This window comes from Siniperca chuatsi, linkage group LG11 (genome assembly GCF_020085105.1).
Source record: "Siniperca chuatsi isolate FFG_IHB_CAS linkage group LG11, ASM2008510v1, whole genome shotgun sequence".
NCBI lineage: Eukaryota > Metazoa > Chordata > Actinopteri > Centrarchiformes > Sinipercidae > Siniperca > Siniperca chuatsi.
Window position 1 is genome coordinate 300794 of NC_058052.1, and position 13512 is coordinate 314305.

The window sequence follows — 13512 nt, forward strand, 5'->3', positions numbered from 1 at the left end:
TATACCCAAAGAACCAGAGTAGGTCAAACATGATATGACATAAACATAAAATTTAACATAAAATATTAAAGTGATATGGTTTCTGCATTGGACCTCCCACACCTGTACTGATCTGGCTCCAATTTGTGAAGAAAAGAGCTGATTTTCTGAATTTATAGTAAGGGTACAGCACACAAACGACTGGTGGAAGGTAACAGACATAAATCCTGACTCCTGTCTGCTCCGGAGGCTTAGTTTTACTGTACTGTCCTAATCCCAACAACTCAATGTAACAGTCCTCTTGTGTCTTCAGTCCCTGGTTACCCACTACTACTAAGTTTTTGTTGATGTTCTACCCTTGCTGTCCTGATCCACTTAAGCCTATGATGAAAGTGTGTGGCCATTCATTGGAAAGTGTATGCAATGAAAAAAGGTAGAGAATTGGTAAGTAGAAATGTCTCAAGGGGTAAAGATACTCATCATATAGATGTAATTAACTTGTGGAGCGGCAACCATCTTAGTAGTATTCATTTTCTCCCAAAAGGTGAGGTTTATCAATTTCCACTTATCCACATTTGCCTTTTAATTTTTTTAATTAGTGGCACCATATTAACTGAAATTATATGTCTGAACACAACCTGCTACCTAAATATTTAATTGCACCTGGAATCCACTGAAACTGGAATGGGGTGATTGTTGATGGAAAGCATCCTCTTGATATCAGCATAGCTTCTGATGCTTCCAGCCAACTTCTTTTATAGCTTGATATTTCTCATAGATAGAACATTGAGGATTAAGGAAATAGGGTCTTTGATAAGTAATAAAATGTCATCTGCGTACAGTAACATTTTGTGTTCCTCGTACCCTTTAAATGCTAATTTCGGGCCTGATTGCAGTAGCCAGGGGCTCCAAGAATAATTTAGAGTAAAAGAGAGTATCTCCTTGTTTGGTCCCGTGTGTTAGATTAAAGAAGGGTGATATCACTCTTCATTATTACTGCCACACTTGGGTCTGAATAAATTACATTCACCTATTTCATTAATCCCTCCCCAAACCCAAATATTTTAGGAGTATACCATAGAAAACCCCACTTGACAGCTATTGGGATGCTTTTATCACGATAAAGCCACGTGAGGTGTAAAAGATGACCTTCCCTTTATCAGTCCCACGTGATCTGAGTGTATTGTGTGTGGCAGAATCTTTACCAGATTCATAGCAACATTTGTTACAATCCTGCCACTGACATTAATCAGACTACCAGGTCTAAAGCTTCCTGGGTCAGTGGGATCTTGTGTTTTTTATAATTGAAGAAACCAATATATCATTAAATGTTTCTGCAAAAGTGATTCCTCATAAACAGTTGTTATATAGCATGCAATTTGTTAACATTCCAGCCTTCACTAATGAAATAGCTCTCCTGACCTATTCTACTGTTATGGAACTGTCTAGATTATTCTTTCTGATCCATCGACATGTCTGGCAAGTTCATTTTTGAAAAGAATGTCTCAGGCTTGGCTACCTCTGGGTTAACCTCTGCTTTACATAGTTATAAAAAAATTTAAACACCTTCTTAAGGTCTCTTGTGCTAGTTGCCAATTCCCTTTTATTATTTTTAATAGCCGGTATTGCACAACTGGTCTCCTTTTCAATTCAATTAAATTTTATTTATATAGCACCAATTCATAACAGAAGTTATCTCATTGCACTTTTCCTATAGAGCAGGTCTAGACCGAACTCTTTATAATATTATTTACAGAGACCCAACAGATCCCACCATGAGCGAGCATTTGGCGACAGTGGCAAGAAAAAACTTCCTTTAAGAGGCAGAAACCTCGAGCAGAATCAGACTCAATGGTGGGCGGCCATCTGCTGCTGCCGTGTTAGGTTTTGAGAGAGAGAGAGAGAGAGAGAGAGAGAGAGAGAGAGAGAGAGAGAGAGAGAGAGAGAGAGAGAGAGAGAGAGAGAGAGAGAGAGGGAGGGGGTGGGGAGGGAGGCACAACTTGCCATAACAGTCTAGCCAATTGTTTCCCTGATTTCTCCACTCTTGTAAAAATGATAATACTAATAGTCAGCACTGCTTGCACATTTGTTTTAGTAATAAGTCAGTGTGTGGCTCTGATATTTTTTTCTCTAATTCTTTAAGTGAGATTCATGATTCTTTTCTTTTTGTATTTGCTCTCTTTTTCCAATTTGAATAGGCTATAATTTATAAAAGGGCTAAACCCTTAGACGCTTTCCAGACTGTCCCAACCTTATCTATTGATCCACTATTTATTTAGTTCCTCTTCTACCAAACTAAATTCTGGGTCCTGAAACACAGTGAGAATAGAATGTATATTCTTTCTCTCTCATGCTGACAAGCTTTCATATATCTATCAATCCAAAATATCCATCATATGTAGTTTGCCATTCTGTCTTTTGGTACAGTATTAGATCAAGTAGTTATATCTAGAGCCCCATTTAAAACTTGATTCAAATCATCTGCAGTAATTGTATGCCCTTCAACTAAGTGCCCCACTGATTTCTGAAAAGGAAGTCTGCATCCTCTGTAGTTGGAGCATAGATATTACATAAATCTTCTTTCATTCCAGTGATTTTGACTTCCAAACATGTCATTCTTCCCTCCTCATCATTTTGGTCTTTTATAGTGACAAAGTTCAACTTCTGACACCACCACACCAGAATTACCACTCTCTGTGTTTTTAACAAGAATATGAACTACGATGTATCTAACCAACCCAGCCTCTTTTCAGTTTAGCAGCCTCCGAATTAATCAGCTGGATCTCTTGTATAAAGACTAAGTGGGCTTTGAGATATGATAAACACTTATTTCTCTTTATGGGATTTTGTAGCTCTTATCCATTCCTGGATACTCTCCTTATACAGCTAGCCATAACTTTTCCTATATATTTTTAAATATGAGTAATATTAAAATGACAACCATCGGAGAGAAAGAGATATAATGTAAGAAAAGGAAAAAGAAACTGCCTGTCAAAAACCAAGTAACCGATGACACAACAATTCTTTCATTGAACAATAAGAACAGAACTGGAACAAACCCTCAAACAGCGAATCCCTGCCTGCCCCATGCCCTTCTTTCTCTCATGAGGGACTTCCCGTGAACATGGTCGCCATCAGAAACCTCCTACAACCCCTCCCAAAGTTCCGTATTGATAGCTACTTTTTTTACATTTTGTAAATATACTGGCCAATAGAAAGCATTCCTCAATATTTCAAAGATTGTATAATGTTATTTCTCTGGGATATAATACAAATTAAAACAAAAAGATCAGTCCCGATTCCTTACTCCTCCAATACGACTAGGCCTAATTTAGGCTACATTAGCTTGGTGTGGCACCATATTACTCTAATCACCTTGAAATCAGAATACAGTAAAATCGTTACCCTGCCACATCGCCTCTTTCCCCGTCTCTGCTGCTGATGTCACTTTGCTTAATCACAGTCCTACTTACTGTGGTTCAGATACTCAAAACCAAGTCCAAAAAGTCATCAGTGCAGATCATGTCCTAATCATTACCACTGTGTTCAAAGCACATGCCAATCCATCAAACAGTTGCCTTGTCAAGCATGGAAGATCAATGTGTTGTGTTAGTGTGCTGGAGATGATCTGTCTTTTCCATTATCTAGCCTCTCCTTCAGACCAGTGAGCCTCAGGTTCTTATCGTTTGTCTGTGTTAGCAGCATCTTCGACAGCCTGGTGCAGCTATTCACACTTTCTGTCTGCTGTTTGGCGACGTTGCCAGTTCTCATCCTCTAACTCGGCAGCGGCGGACGGCCGCCCACCATTGAGTCTGGTTCTGTGCAATGAGATAACTTCTGTTATGAATTGGCGCTAACATTGGGTTCTGTGGTGCGGTTCACACCCGGGGATGGCGTGATGTTCAGCTAATGTATATGTTGGAATGTTAATACACTTTATTTTGTAGCCTGTAGGTGTTCTTTAATTGAATACTTCTATCATATAACATTATCATCATCATTTTTTAAATGTAACGCAGTAAAGTTTTAATATTACATTTTAACTGACCTACTTTTTACTTTTATAAGAGTACATTTTTACACAATTATAACAGCAAATACAATGAAACACTACACAATGTCATAAGTCATCAGCTATACAGTATGTAGTCTTCAAGTAAATATTATGGCACAGCCTACACAATGCCTAATACTCAAAAACCTGACAAATACTACAAACTCAATTTAGTTGTCCAGACCTATATTACTTATCATGATCACTATGTAAGGAGTCATCCTAAGTATAGAAATAAAAACAGGCAGACACACACCCACACACAGTGTGCTGACGGCTGGGTATTCTCCTTAGGTAAAGGTCAGACTTGGCTGATTGATGAACAGCTGGTTAAGTGATACTGACACAGAGACCTGGCAAGAACCCTGATGATTATAGAGGAGAGAGAAACAGAGAGGCACAGAGATCACACGTCACAGTGGAATGCTCTCAGCTGCTAGCTAGTCATTCCACACATACCAGTCCAGAAATCACACTCTCCTCACATTCCTCTGCTCTAACTCACACATTCACTTTCTCTCTCTAAACTCACTGCTGTTTCTTTCAGTCCATTTCATTCCATAAGGAACATGAGCTTTGAATCCTCTGCCTAAGAAGTTATCTGGGGTCAATGGTGTGTTGCAGCAAGAAACATGGTGGAGGGAGCCATTTCTAGGCATGTGCCCAGGAGGTGAACTGGCACATGCTCTGCACAGCGCCCGAGCAGTTAGTTTTCGAGGGCACCTCGGCAGTGCAAGTGAACTTAAACGCAGTTTTCCTCTGGTGCAAGTCTATTTTATGCACCAAACAAATGTGTTTGTATAATATTCTCTTCCATGTCATATAGTGTAGCATTAGTGATGCCAACACCTTAAAGACAACTGTAATAAACTGAGCATGTACCAGTGTAAGTCATTTTGGCCATTTTGTGCAATTTAACCCCATATAGTTGGGACAAAAGTTAAATATAATACTACACTTTGTGCTTGACTTGAGTTTGATTGAGTCCACCAGTTAACATAGAAATGGCTAAGCAAGGGTAAGTAATGATTAAGTAATTAGTAAATAATGAGTCGTTACTAGTTTTGTGCCTCTTATTGGCTGATTCATAGTCAATCAGGAAAGAAAGTGGTCAGTAAGTCGCTTCAAAGATACACATGAACTAATCATAATCTAATGATTCATTAATAAAGTATCTTCCAGTCTGTTCTCTAGTCCTGTTTCAGTAAAATAGAGGCCTTAGTGTTTTATGTAAATTCATTGTGACATAGTTTTCAAATTTATGGTGACATGTATGGTGACAAGGATGTTTTTTATAAGAATATGTGTTGCTTTATGGTAACATTGTTTTATGCAAATTAATGAAAATTCTGCATTCTAACTTTAAGAAAGCTCTTATTTAACTAATTAACATACTGTAACATTATGTGTCTTCTCACCTTGTAATAAGGTTGTCCTGGGACTAAAACATTAATGAAATCATTTGAACTGAAACGTTTCATGGTTTCATGTACATTGTGCATCTACAGTCTTACCTGGCCCACAGACTGTGTGGGGGAAACAGGGCCTGGGCCAGCAGACTCTGGTACAAGTACAGACAGACCATGTGACCAGAGGTGAAGAAGCCCACCATCACACACAGTGCATTGAAACCCAGGTGGCTGATGGGAAGGTGGCACGCCCACCATGTGCACACGCCAATGAAAAGCAGGAAGTAGATGGCTGAGAAGGCAGAGGGCAGTGTGATGCCTGGGAAGAAAAAGGAGGAGAGGTCAGAGACTAACATTCAACACACAGACAGACACTCCTATAAAAGCCACAAGCGGCATTGACGGGGTCCAAGCAGACTGCGAGCATTTGGATGCTTGTTTCTTATTTTATTGACAAGAAACACTTGAAAACACACCACATGCACTAATTGATGTATTGTTGGCTAGTAGGACTTGGCCACCTGGGGATTTGGACCCTGGACCTTTGGACCCCCAGAGAAGGTGACTTCCTGACTGCACCACTGGGGAGTTGAGGTAATGACATCACATGTGTCACACTGGGGAATTTTTGTCTGTTTAAACTTAGAATGCAAAATAGTCAAAACGTTGGTGATGAAAATTTAAAAAATGTACTGCTGGTTTCTGGTGTATTGTAGAATATTTTGTTGACGTTTGATGCAAAAAAGAGAATGTTGTTACAGCAAGATATTGATTATCACCACGGACTCACCGTTTGACCAATATGAACACAGATTGAAACACTTGATGACTCCCATCTAGAGAATGTCTGTGTCAGTTTTGGTAGCATTTGAATGAAGACTTGTGGAGATATAGATGTTAATTGATTTTTGCATATTTTGAAAAATATAGAGTGGTGGACTTCTTAATTGACCATAGGTTGCAGTGAGGCAAACTTTTGTCACACATCAGTGGATGTGCTGAAAAGATTTCAGCTCTGTGGGACGTACGGGTGATTTTATTTGATATTTTGAATTTTGGAATGTGAAATGTCTAGAAATGTACATTTTTTGTAATAAGCCATGCCCACTTTAATCAATCATTAACAAAATTTTAGTCATCATCTGAGTCATGACCCTAGATCGTGCAAACCGAATGCCGTACGAATCCTTACAGCCAATTACAAGATTTTTTCGCATTTGTGGCGCCCCTAGTGGCAGAATATCCCAGGACTGCTCAGCAAAGCTCTGACTTTGCATCTGAACACGTGCAACAAGTTTGGTTACAATAACTTAAGCCAATTTTGATTTATGAGCGTTTATGTAAAATTGACAGACAGGTTTAAAAATGCATATTTTCCGAACCGTATGGAATATCAAAATCCGAAAATCAAGTTTTATCCGGATTGGTCCAGGTATGCTATGTGAACATTTTGAAGCAGATTGCTCAACATTTGTAGGAGTAACAGCAAAAAAACTGATTTGGACAAAATTCAAAATGGTGGAAAATATATCAGGTGCAAATGGGCGTGGCTTATATGCATAGATTAGTCTGGACACATAGAATTTTGTTTCTAAAGTTACGGTTCAAAAGTTCGTTGTTATAGCGCCACCATCTGGCCAATCAGTAAAAAAAATGCAGTAGTGGGTGAGATTTCCAACCTAGCGGCTGAGTTTGGGAACTGTAGCTGTTACGGTGTCTGAGACCCAGACACTTTCAGGGCACAAGAAGAAGAAGAATCCTAACAGATACAATAGAGTGGACCCCTAACAACTGGATTTTCAAATGCTTGCTGTCAAACCAGTGTAATCCTTGGAATTTAGTGTTTGAGTGTAATAGACCCTTTCCTCAAATGCCAAGGCAGATATCAACTTCATCTTGGAAGTGTTCATTTTCACTGACAATAGCTCAGTGCCAGGAGGGCATGGGAGAGTGAGTGAGAACAGTATTTCTGTTAAAAAGAGAAAGTGGCAGCAGCAGTGTGGTGAGTATGACACAGCTGACACATACTATGTGAGCCATTACAGTACAGGGACCAGCAATTTTAAATGTTCCCTCTTTTTTTTTACCTGACCATTATTTGAGATTTATATGAGAGCATGTGAGTGTCTTAAAGTTGATTTTTAACCTCATATGTGGCACATATGTCCTTTTATGGAGCCCAGCAGGTATGATGGAGAAAAACAAATTTGTGCTCTTAAATTAATAATTCATGCACATGAATTGCTCATTTGTGCATACAAATAGTTTAGGTTTTGCTCTTTAAACAATGACAACAATGTTAGTGGCTTCCCTGACAGACTGGATTTCCTGAGTGCTTGTTTATGCATATTTGTCATTTCTCTATCTCTGGCTATGAATCAGTTTTTAAATGATGAACGTAAACAGCCTGACAAAACAAATCTGAGCAAACATTTGAATTAGCACCTAGTGTGAACCAACTACCACTATCTGGACTGTGCTCACACTTTACAAATGGTGTGGAAACCAGAGAAGGTGATGTTGTTACACAGATCCTACCAGCCAAAGCCAGCAGGCTGATGGCCAAGACTCTCCCCAGGTCCCGCAGAACTTTCCGGGCTGTGGCCTTCATACGCTCAGCCAGCTGTTTGGCTCTGGTTGCTGTGGAAACCTCCTCCTCAGGGTCACCAGGTAATGACCTCTCTTCTTCATCTTCATCTCCTGACGCCTCTTCCTCTTCATCCTCCTCCTCATCAACTGTGGTTTTGTCTGTTGGATCATCTTGTAGCTACGGTGGGAGAGGGGCAAAAAGAAAGTTACAGTTACTACTGTATGGTCACATTCAGTTACAATTGTGTAGGTTTCCTTCAGTTTCAGAGTGCAGGTGCATGAGAATGTTTTCCATGTAGGTCGGCATGTATTCTTCAAACACCTCAGAGCTAACGGTAGCTCCTAACTGGTAGAACTAGGAAAAACTCTTGAGACTGAGTCACACTATTAATGGAAATCTGCCAGGTCAATGATTATGACATTCAACGACATCAACTGAAACAAAGTATGAATAAAAAAGTGTGTGTAACAGATTTGTATCATTATTTATTTTCCAAAGGTAAAAACTACTAAAATAGATGTAAGAGAGAAAACAATGATATTGTTTCATTCACTTTACAAACTCCATGACATCATGACAACGATGAGGTGAAGGTAATAGCTGCTGCCGTGAAACAGTTCTGGTCTGGAAAGACCAGAGTAGGCAGCTGCAGCTGAGGGAAGAGTCAAATAACTGCAGTCATCGTCCGATCACCACTTACTACTGATATATATATATATATATATATATATATATAATAACTATATAACTAAATATATGTAGTTAAAGACTACAGATGCGATACTCAGGCTATCAGGTCGAATCACAAAATGACAAAATAGGTTTGACCAAGAATAAAAATAGAAACACCTACACAGAGTAATCTAATATCCCTGTGAGCACACAGGATGTTTCTTATTACTGAGATAGGAATAGGAATAAAGAGTTTCCCCTCGGGGATCAATAAAGTATTTCTGATTCTGAGACCACACAAACTCACCCTCCTCCTGTGTGACCTTACTGCTGTGTGTAAAAGACTCCGGTCAGACAGGTGAGTGGCTGGCTTGGGGAGTATGGAAGCCTATAGGGGACTATATTCAAATGACAATACTTGAAAATGGAAATGTAATTCCACACTAGCATTATAATTTTCCACATATGTATGTGTTATTTGAGTAAAATGCAATAATCCAATTTCCATTTCCACATACTTGTATGGGCGTTCTATGACCATATTAACATGAAAATGGAAAAACAACAGTGTAACCTGATTTCCATTTATGCAAGCAATATTTAAGTCAAAGTGAAAATGAAATGTTCTAACAATCTGAAAATGAAAACTTGAATTTTCATTTGAATATAGTCCTGTATACACTTCCATGGGGGAACCCCCTGAAATATGGAATATGATAAATCATTCAAGAGAGAATCCCAATGCATCTAAGAATTGATGATCCCCATTACACATAATGGTTTTCAGAAATACTGTTCACGTTTACAAGCGGCTGCTTTAAGTATAAAAGCCCTGATAACCCCACTGTACTGTTTCAATGGTGGGCTTTATTGGCCAAAGCAAGCGTGAAACCGTGACCCAGTTAGAGACTAGACTGGAATCCATTGTTGATATAAAACTATTGATTAGTGCAGCTTTAAACATTGTATCTCGTCTGCTAGTAATGGCACAGCCGTACAAGTCTATTACAGAAACAGAAAACAATGAAAGTGAGAAGGTAAAGAGAGAGAGAGGTGGAAAACACACACAGATCAGACAGAGAGACATGGAGTATGGAGATTAATTATAGTCCATAACAGGAAGGAGGAGTGGTAACAACTGAAGCTGTAACATCTGAACACTGTTTCCTATAGGGAGATTGTGAAAGAAAGAGACAGACAGACAGCATGTCTTGTTTGTTTTTACTGCAACTGCACTGTGGTAGCCCACTAAATCTTAATTAAGTCAAGGGTTTGAAAACTTGTTTCAGTCTCATTATGCTATAATTCAGGTACGTCAGTGTAACAACTTCAACAGGCACCTCAACTAGTGTGACCTTTTGAAGTGAGCTCAGTCCAGATCTGCATTAACATTACGTGGACACACACAGATTTAACATACAGCAGCATCAACGAGGCAGAGACAAAAGACAGGGCAGCCATGTTTATTCAGGCTGAACAACAGTAGTGGAACTGTATGAGAGATACAAACACATTGTATCCTGAAAGGGCCAAGACCATGGCTATTAACAAGGCCTGAGAGGCTGCTTGGCAAAAAAAAGTCAAAAGAACCTTGCTGGGATGGATCTTTAGGAACTCCAATGTCTGGGAACTGCTCCGGCCGTCCATTCACTCCAATATTAACCTGACCGCGGCGCTATAAGGCAGGTATAAGATAAGTACAAAGAAACTTGCTGGGATGGGTCTTTAGTTAAACCACACACTTGACTGTTAAAGCCTACTTTTAGGGTTAGGGTTTTTTTGTAATCTGGGAGAAATCCACATGGCACCAAAAACAAAGGCGTGGTCAAGAAGAAATTATGCCAGAAATACCAAAAAATCAAAACACAGCTATGTGCCTACTGCTGAGCCATTTATCAAAACTTTCAGTACATCTCAGACATAAGTCTACCAGCTGTGGCAGCACATAATCTGATATACAGTGAATAAAAGATAAGGCAATTGCCTTATCAGTTCTATTAATTACTCATCAACATGGAGCTCGTCGTAAGGCAACTCAATAAATAAAGTGTGAGTATCATTTAGGCCTGGCCAGGCTTGTTTAATTAGTTACTATGGCAACTAAACCAGGTACTGCTTAGCTTAGTTTACACACACACACACACACACACACACGATGACTCACCAATGTAATGTTGGCAGCAGCCACCATTTCTCTGTTCCTGACCAATCTGCTGCAGAGGACAACTGTTACCAAGGCAACCACACACACACCGAGGTCAGGACACAGAAGGCGTAACACACTCCAAGGATCATCCAAGGGAAGCCTACAAGACACACACATGCATATGTGGAAAGGTCAAGGGAGGTCAAACATTTCCCACAAATTTATATCTTATATTCTGATATTTCCTCAAATATTCTACAGACTATTACTTTGCACATAATAATGCTGGAATTCCTGTTTTCCAAGTGCTTTCGTTCAATCTTTATATTAAGATTGTTGACTGTTAATAACCCACGTCTGTTTTTGTATTATATCTGTATTTCTGCTGTTTAGTTAATGTTCTGTATCCTATATTGTGTGTGTGTGTGTGTGTGTGTGTGCATGTTATGTTTGTTGTGTGTATACATGTTATGTTTGAAATATATGGACATCAACTTTGCACCATAGCAGACTATTGTCTGGCTGGATATTTTTATCAGTCATCCAGTCATCATTGACTGTGGCATGGACAACTGGTGCTGCACTAAATCAAACACTAGTTACATACCTACATATATACATACCTGGACAGTCCTATATGTCTGGTTATGGTGTCCCATTGTGAACAGTTATCACCTATGGCGATGTTGAGAGGAGGATACGTGTATAGTACTGTCTGGAAGCAGATATGAGCCAGTACAAACAGTAGACTGGTACAGAATACCGCTCTGATAAACCTTCCTGTGTGACCTGGAAGACAAAGAGACGAGAGAGACACAGAAACAGAGTTCAATGTACGGTCAAATACAACATAATAAATAGAACTCAATTTCACATAAATACAGAGTAAAATACACAAAATGAGAGTATTTTAATTTTTTTTTTAATCCTCTTGTTACCCATCTTACCCAGAGTCAGATGAGAAGATGGGATGTGTTTAGCCTAGCTTAGCACAAAGACTGGAAGCAGTTGGAAACTGCTAGCGTAGCTCCATCAAAAGTGAAACTTAAACAACAACTTAAAGGAGAAACCAACAATGAATGTACCCTACTAAGTAAATAAATAAATGTGGGATTCTGAAATAAAAGTCCCATGAAATAAATAAATGTAGTCCTTTGAAAAACGTCATTTTTTTAAATAAAAACCTATTCATATTTTTATTACTTATTTATTAAACTATATTGACTATTATTTCATAGCCATATTTATTAATTTCATAGGCATATTTATGTATTTATTTAATATAGACTAAAATGGCATTCCATATTTTAGGAATTTACTGAGCCTTTTTAAAAAATGAAACAACATATTTGTGAGGTGTTTTTAAAGATTTACGTCTTCAGCAGGAACCAATGGGCTCGGAGCTGAGAGCCGCAGACAGGGTAGGGGAGTCAGAAAGTATTGAGAGGCGGACTGACACATTGTTGGTTTGTGTCTTTTCATGGGATTTGTTGAAGATAAGAAGAATATAGAATAACACCAGCCTTATCTTTTAGTGTCTAAGGGAGCAATGCAGAAGCAACATAAGATTCTGATTTTCCGGCAGTAGCCTTCACCAGCATCTATTGTTTCAGAAAATCCCCCAGAATGACATATGTTTACATTCAAGTGACAAAGCCCTCTAGCAGCCTAAGAAGTTATGAGTCAGGTTATTATAGAGTTTCCTACCACCAGTCAAGGTTGGTTTCTTTTAACCATGACCACAATCATTCCCTAACCTTAACCACGTGGTTATTTTAATTCAAACCATGATCGTTCCCTAAACCTAAGACAAACAGGGTATAAGCTACGCACATCCAAAAACCTTCTACAGGTGCTGAATCAAAAAGCAAACTGAAGGCGAGGATTGAGCAAAAGATCTGCACACTGTATTAAAAGCTCCCAGCTATTTCAGTTTAATAGAGCAACATTTTGATCTAACAGAGACACAAACGCATATAGACACAAACACATTCATCACTCAGGTGATTGTGATCTGCATAATTTAGAGCAAGCTGGACCCATAAGAGCAGAGCTGGACAACACTGACACGGGAGGACATGAGGAACAAAGCATGCCTCCGTGGAAAGGGCAAAAACAGATAGAAACATCAAGATCAATATTATACAGGCACATATTAAATCCAACACATCAGAAGTTGAGTCAAATTTATAGAATAAATCACATAATCCATCTAGTATATAAGATGTACCTGTATTGATCCCCCGTAGGGGAAATTCAACTTTCAATACTATTTTCATAGAAACTACTAGAAAGATAAATACATAGAAAAAATTTAAAAATATAGTGTGAGTCTCATACAGACAGTAAAGGGTACATTGTGCGTCTGTATGAGACGCCGAGGGGTGGGACAAAACGTCGGTATTTGACGACCTGGGAATGAGAATGGGTTGGATACCTATAACATGAAAATCAACACAAACAAAAGGAAGAGAACAAAAGAGCAAGTTTCATCAACAGATATGGACTCTTGAGAGAGACATGTAATTGGCATTAAAGGAATGGTAAATGGTAAATGGACTGTACTTATATAGCGCCTTTCTAGTCTTTCTGACTACTCAAAGCGCTTCCGCACTAAGTTGGTTTAAATCTTATCTATCAGATCGATCTCAGTTTGTACATT

At 38.9% G+C, this 13512-nt stretch overlaps 1 protein-coding gene across 1 annotated transcript in view; it reads right to left on the reverse strand.

Moving 5' to 3' along the window:
• The window catches only part of piezo1 (piezo-type mechanosensitive ion channel component 1), a 94046-nt gene that overhangs the window by 55490 nt on the left and 25044 nt on the right, over positions 1–13512 (reverse strand). The window contains 4 exon segments of the mRNA XM_044213011.1: positions 5548–5761; positions 7981–8209; positions 10869–11010; positions 11474–11639. Of these exon segments, the coding sequence (XP_044068946.1) occupies positions 5548–5761; positions 7981–8209; positions 10869–11010; positions 11474–11639 (751 nt within the window).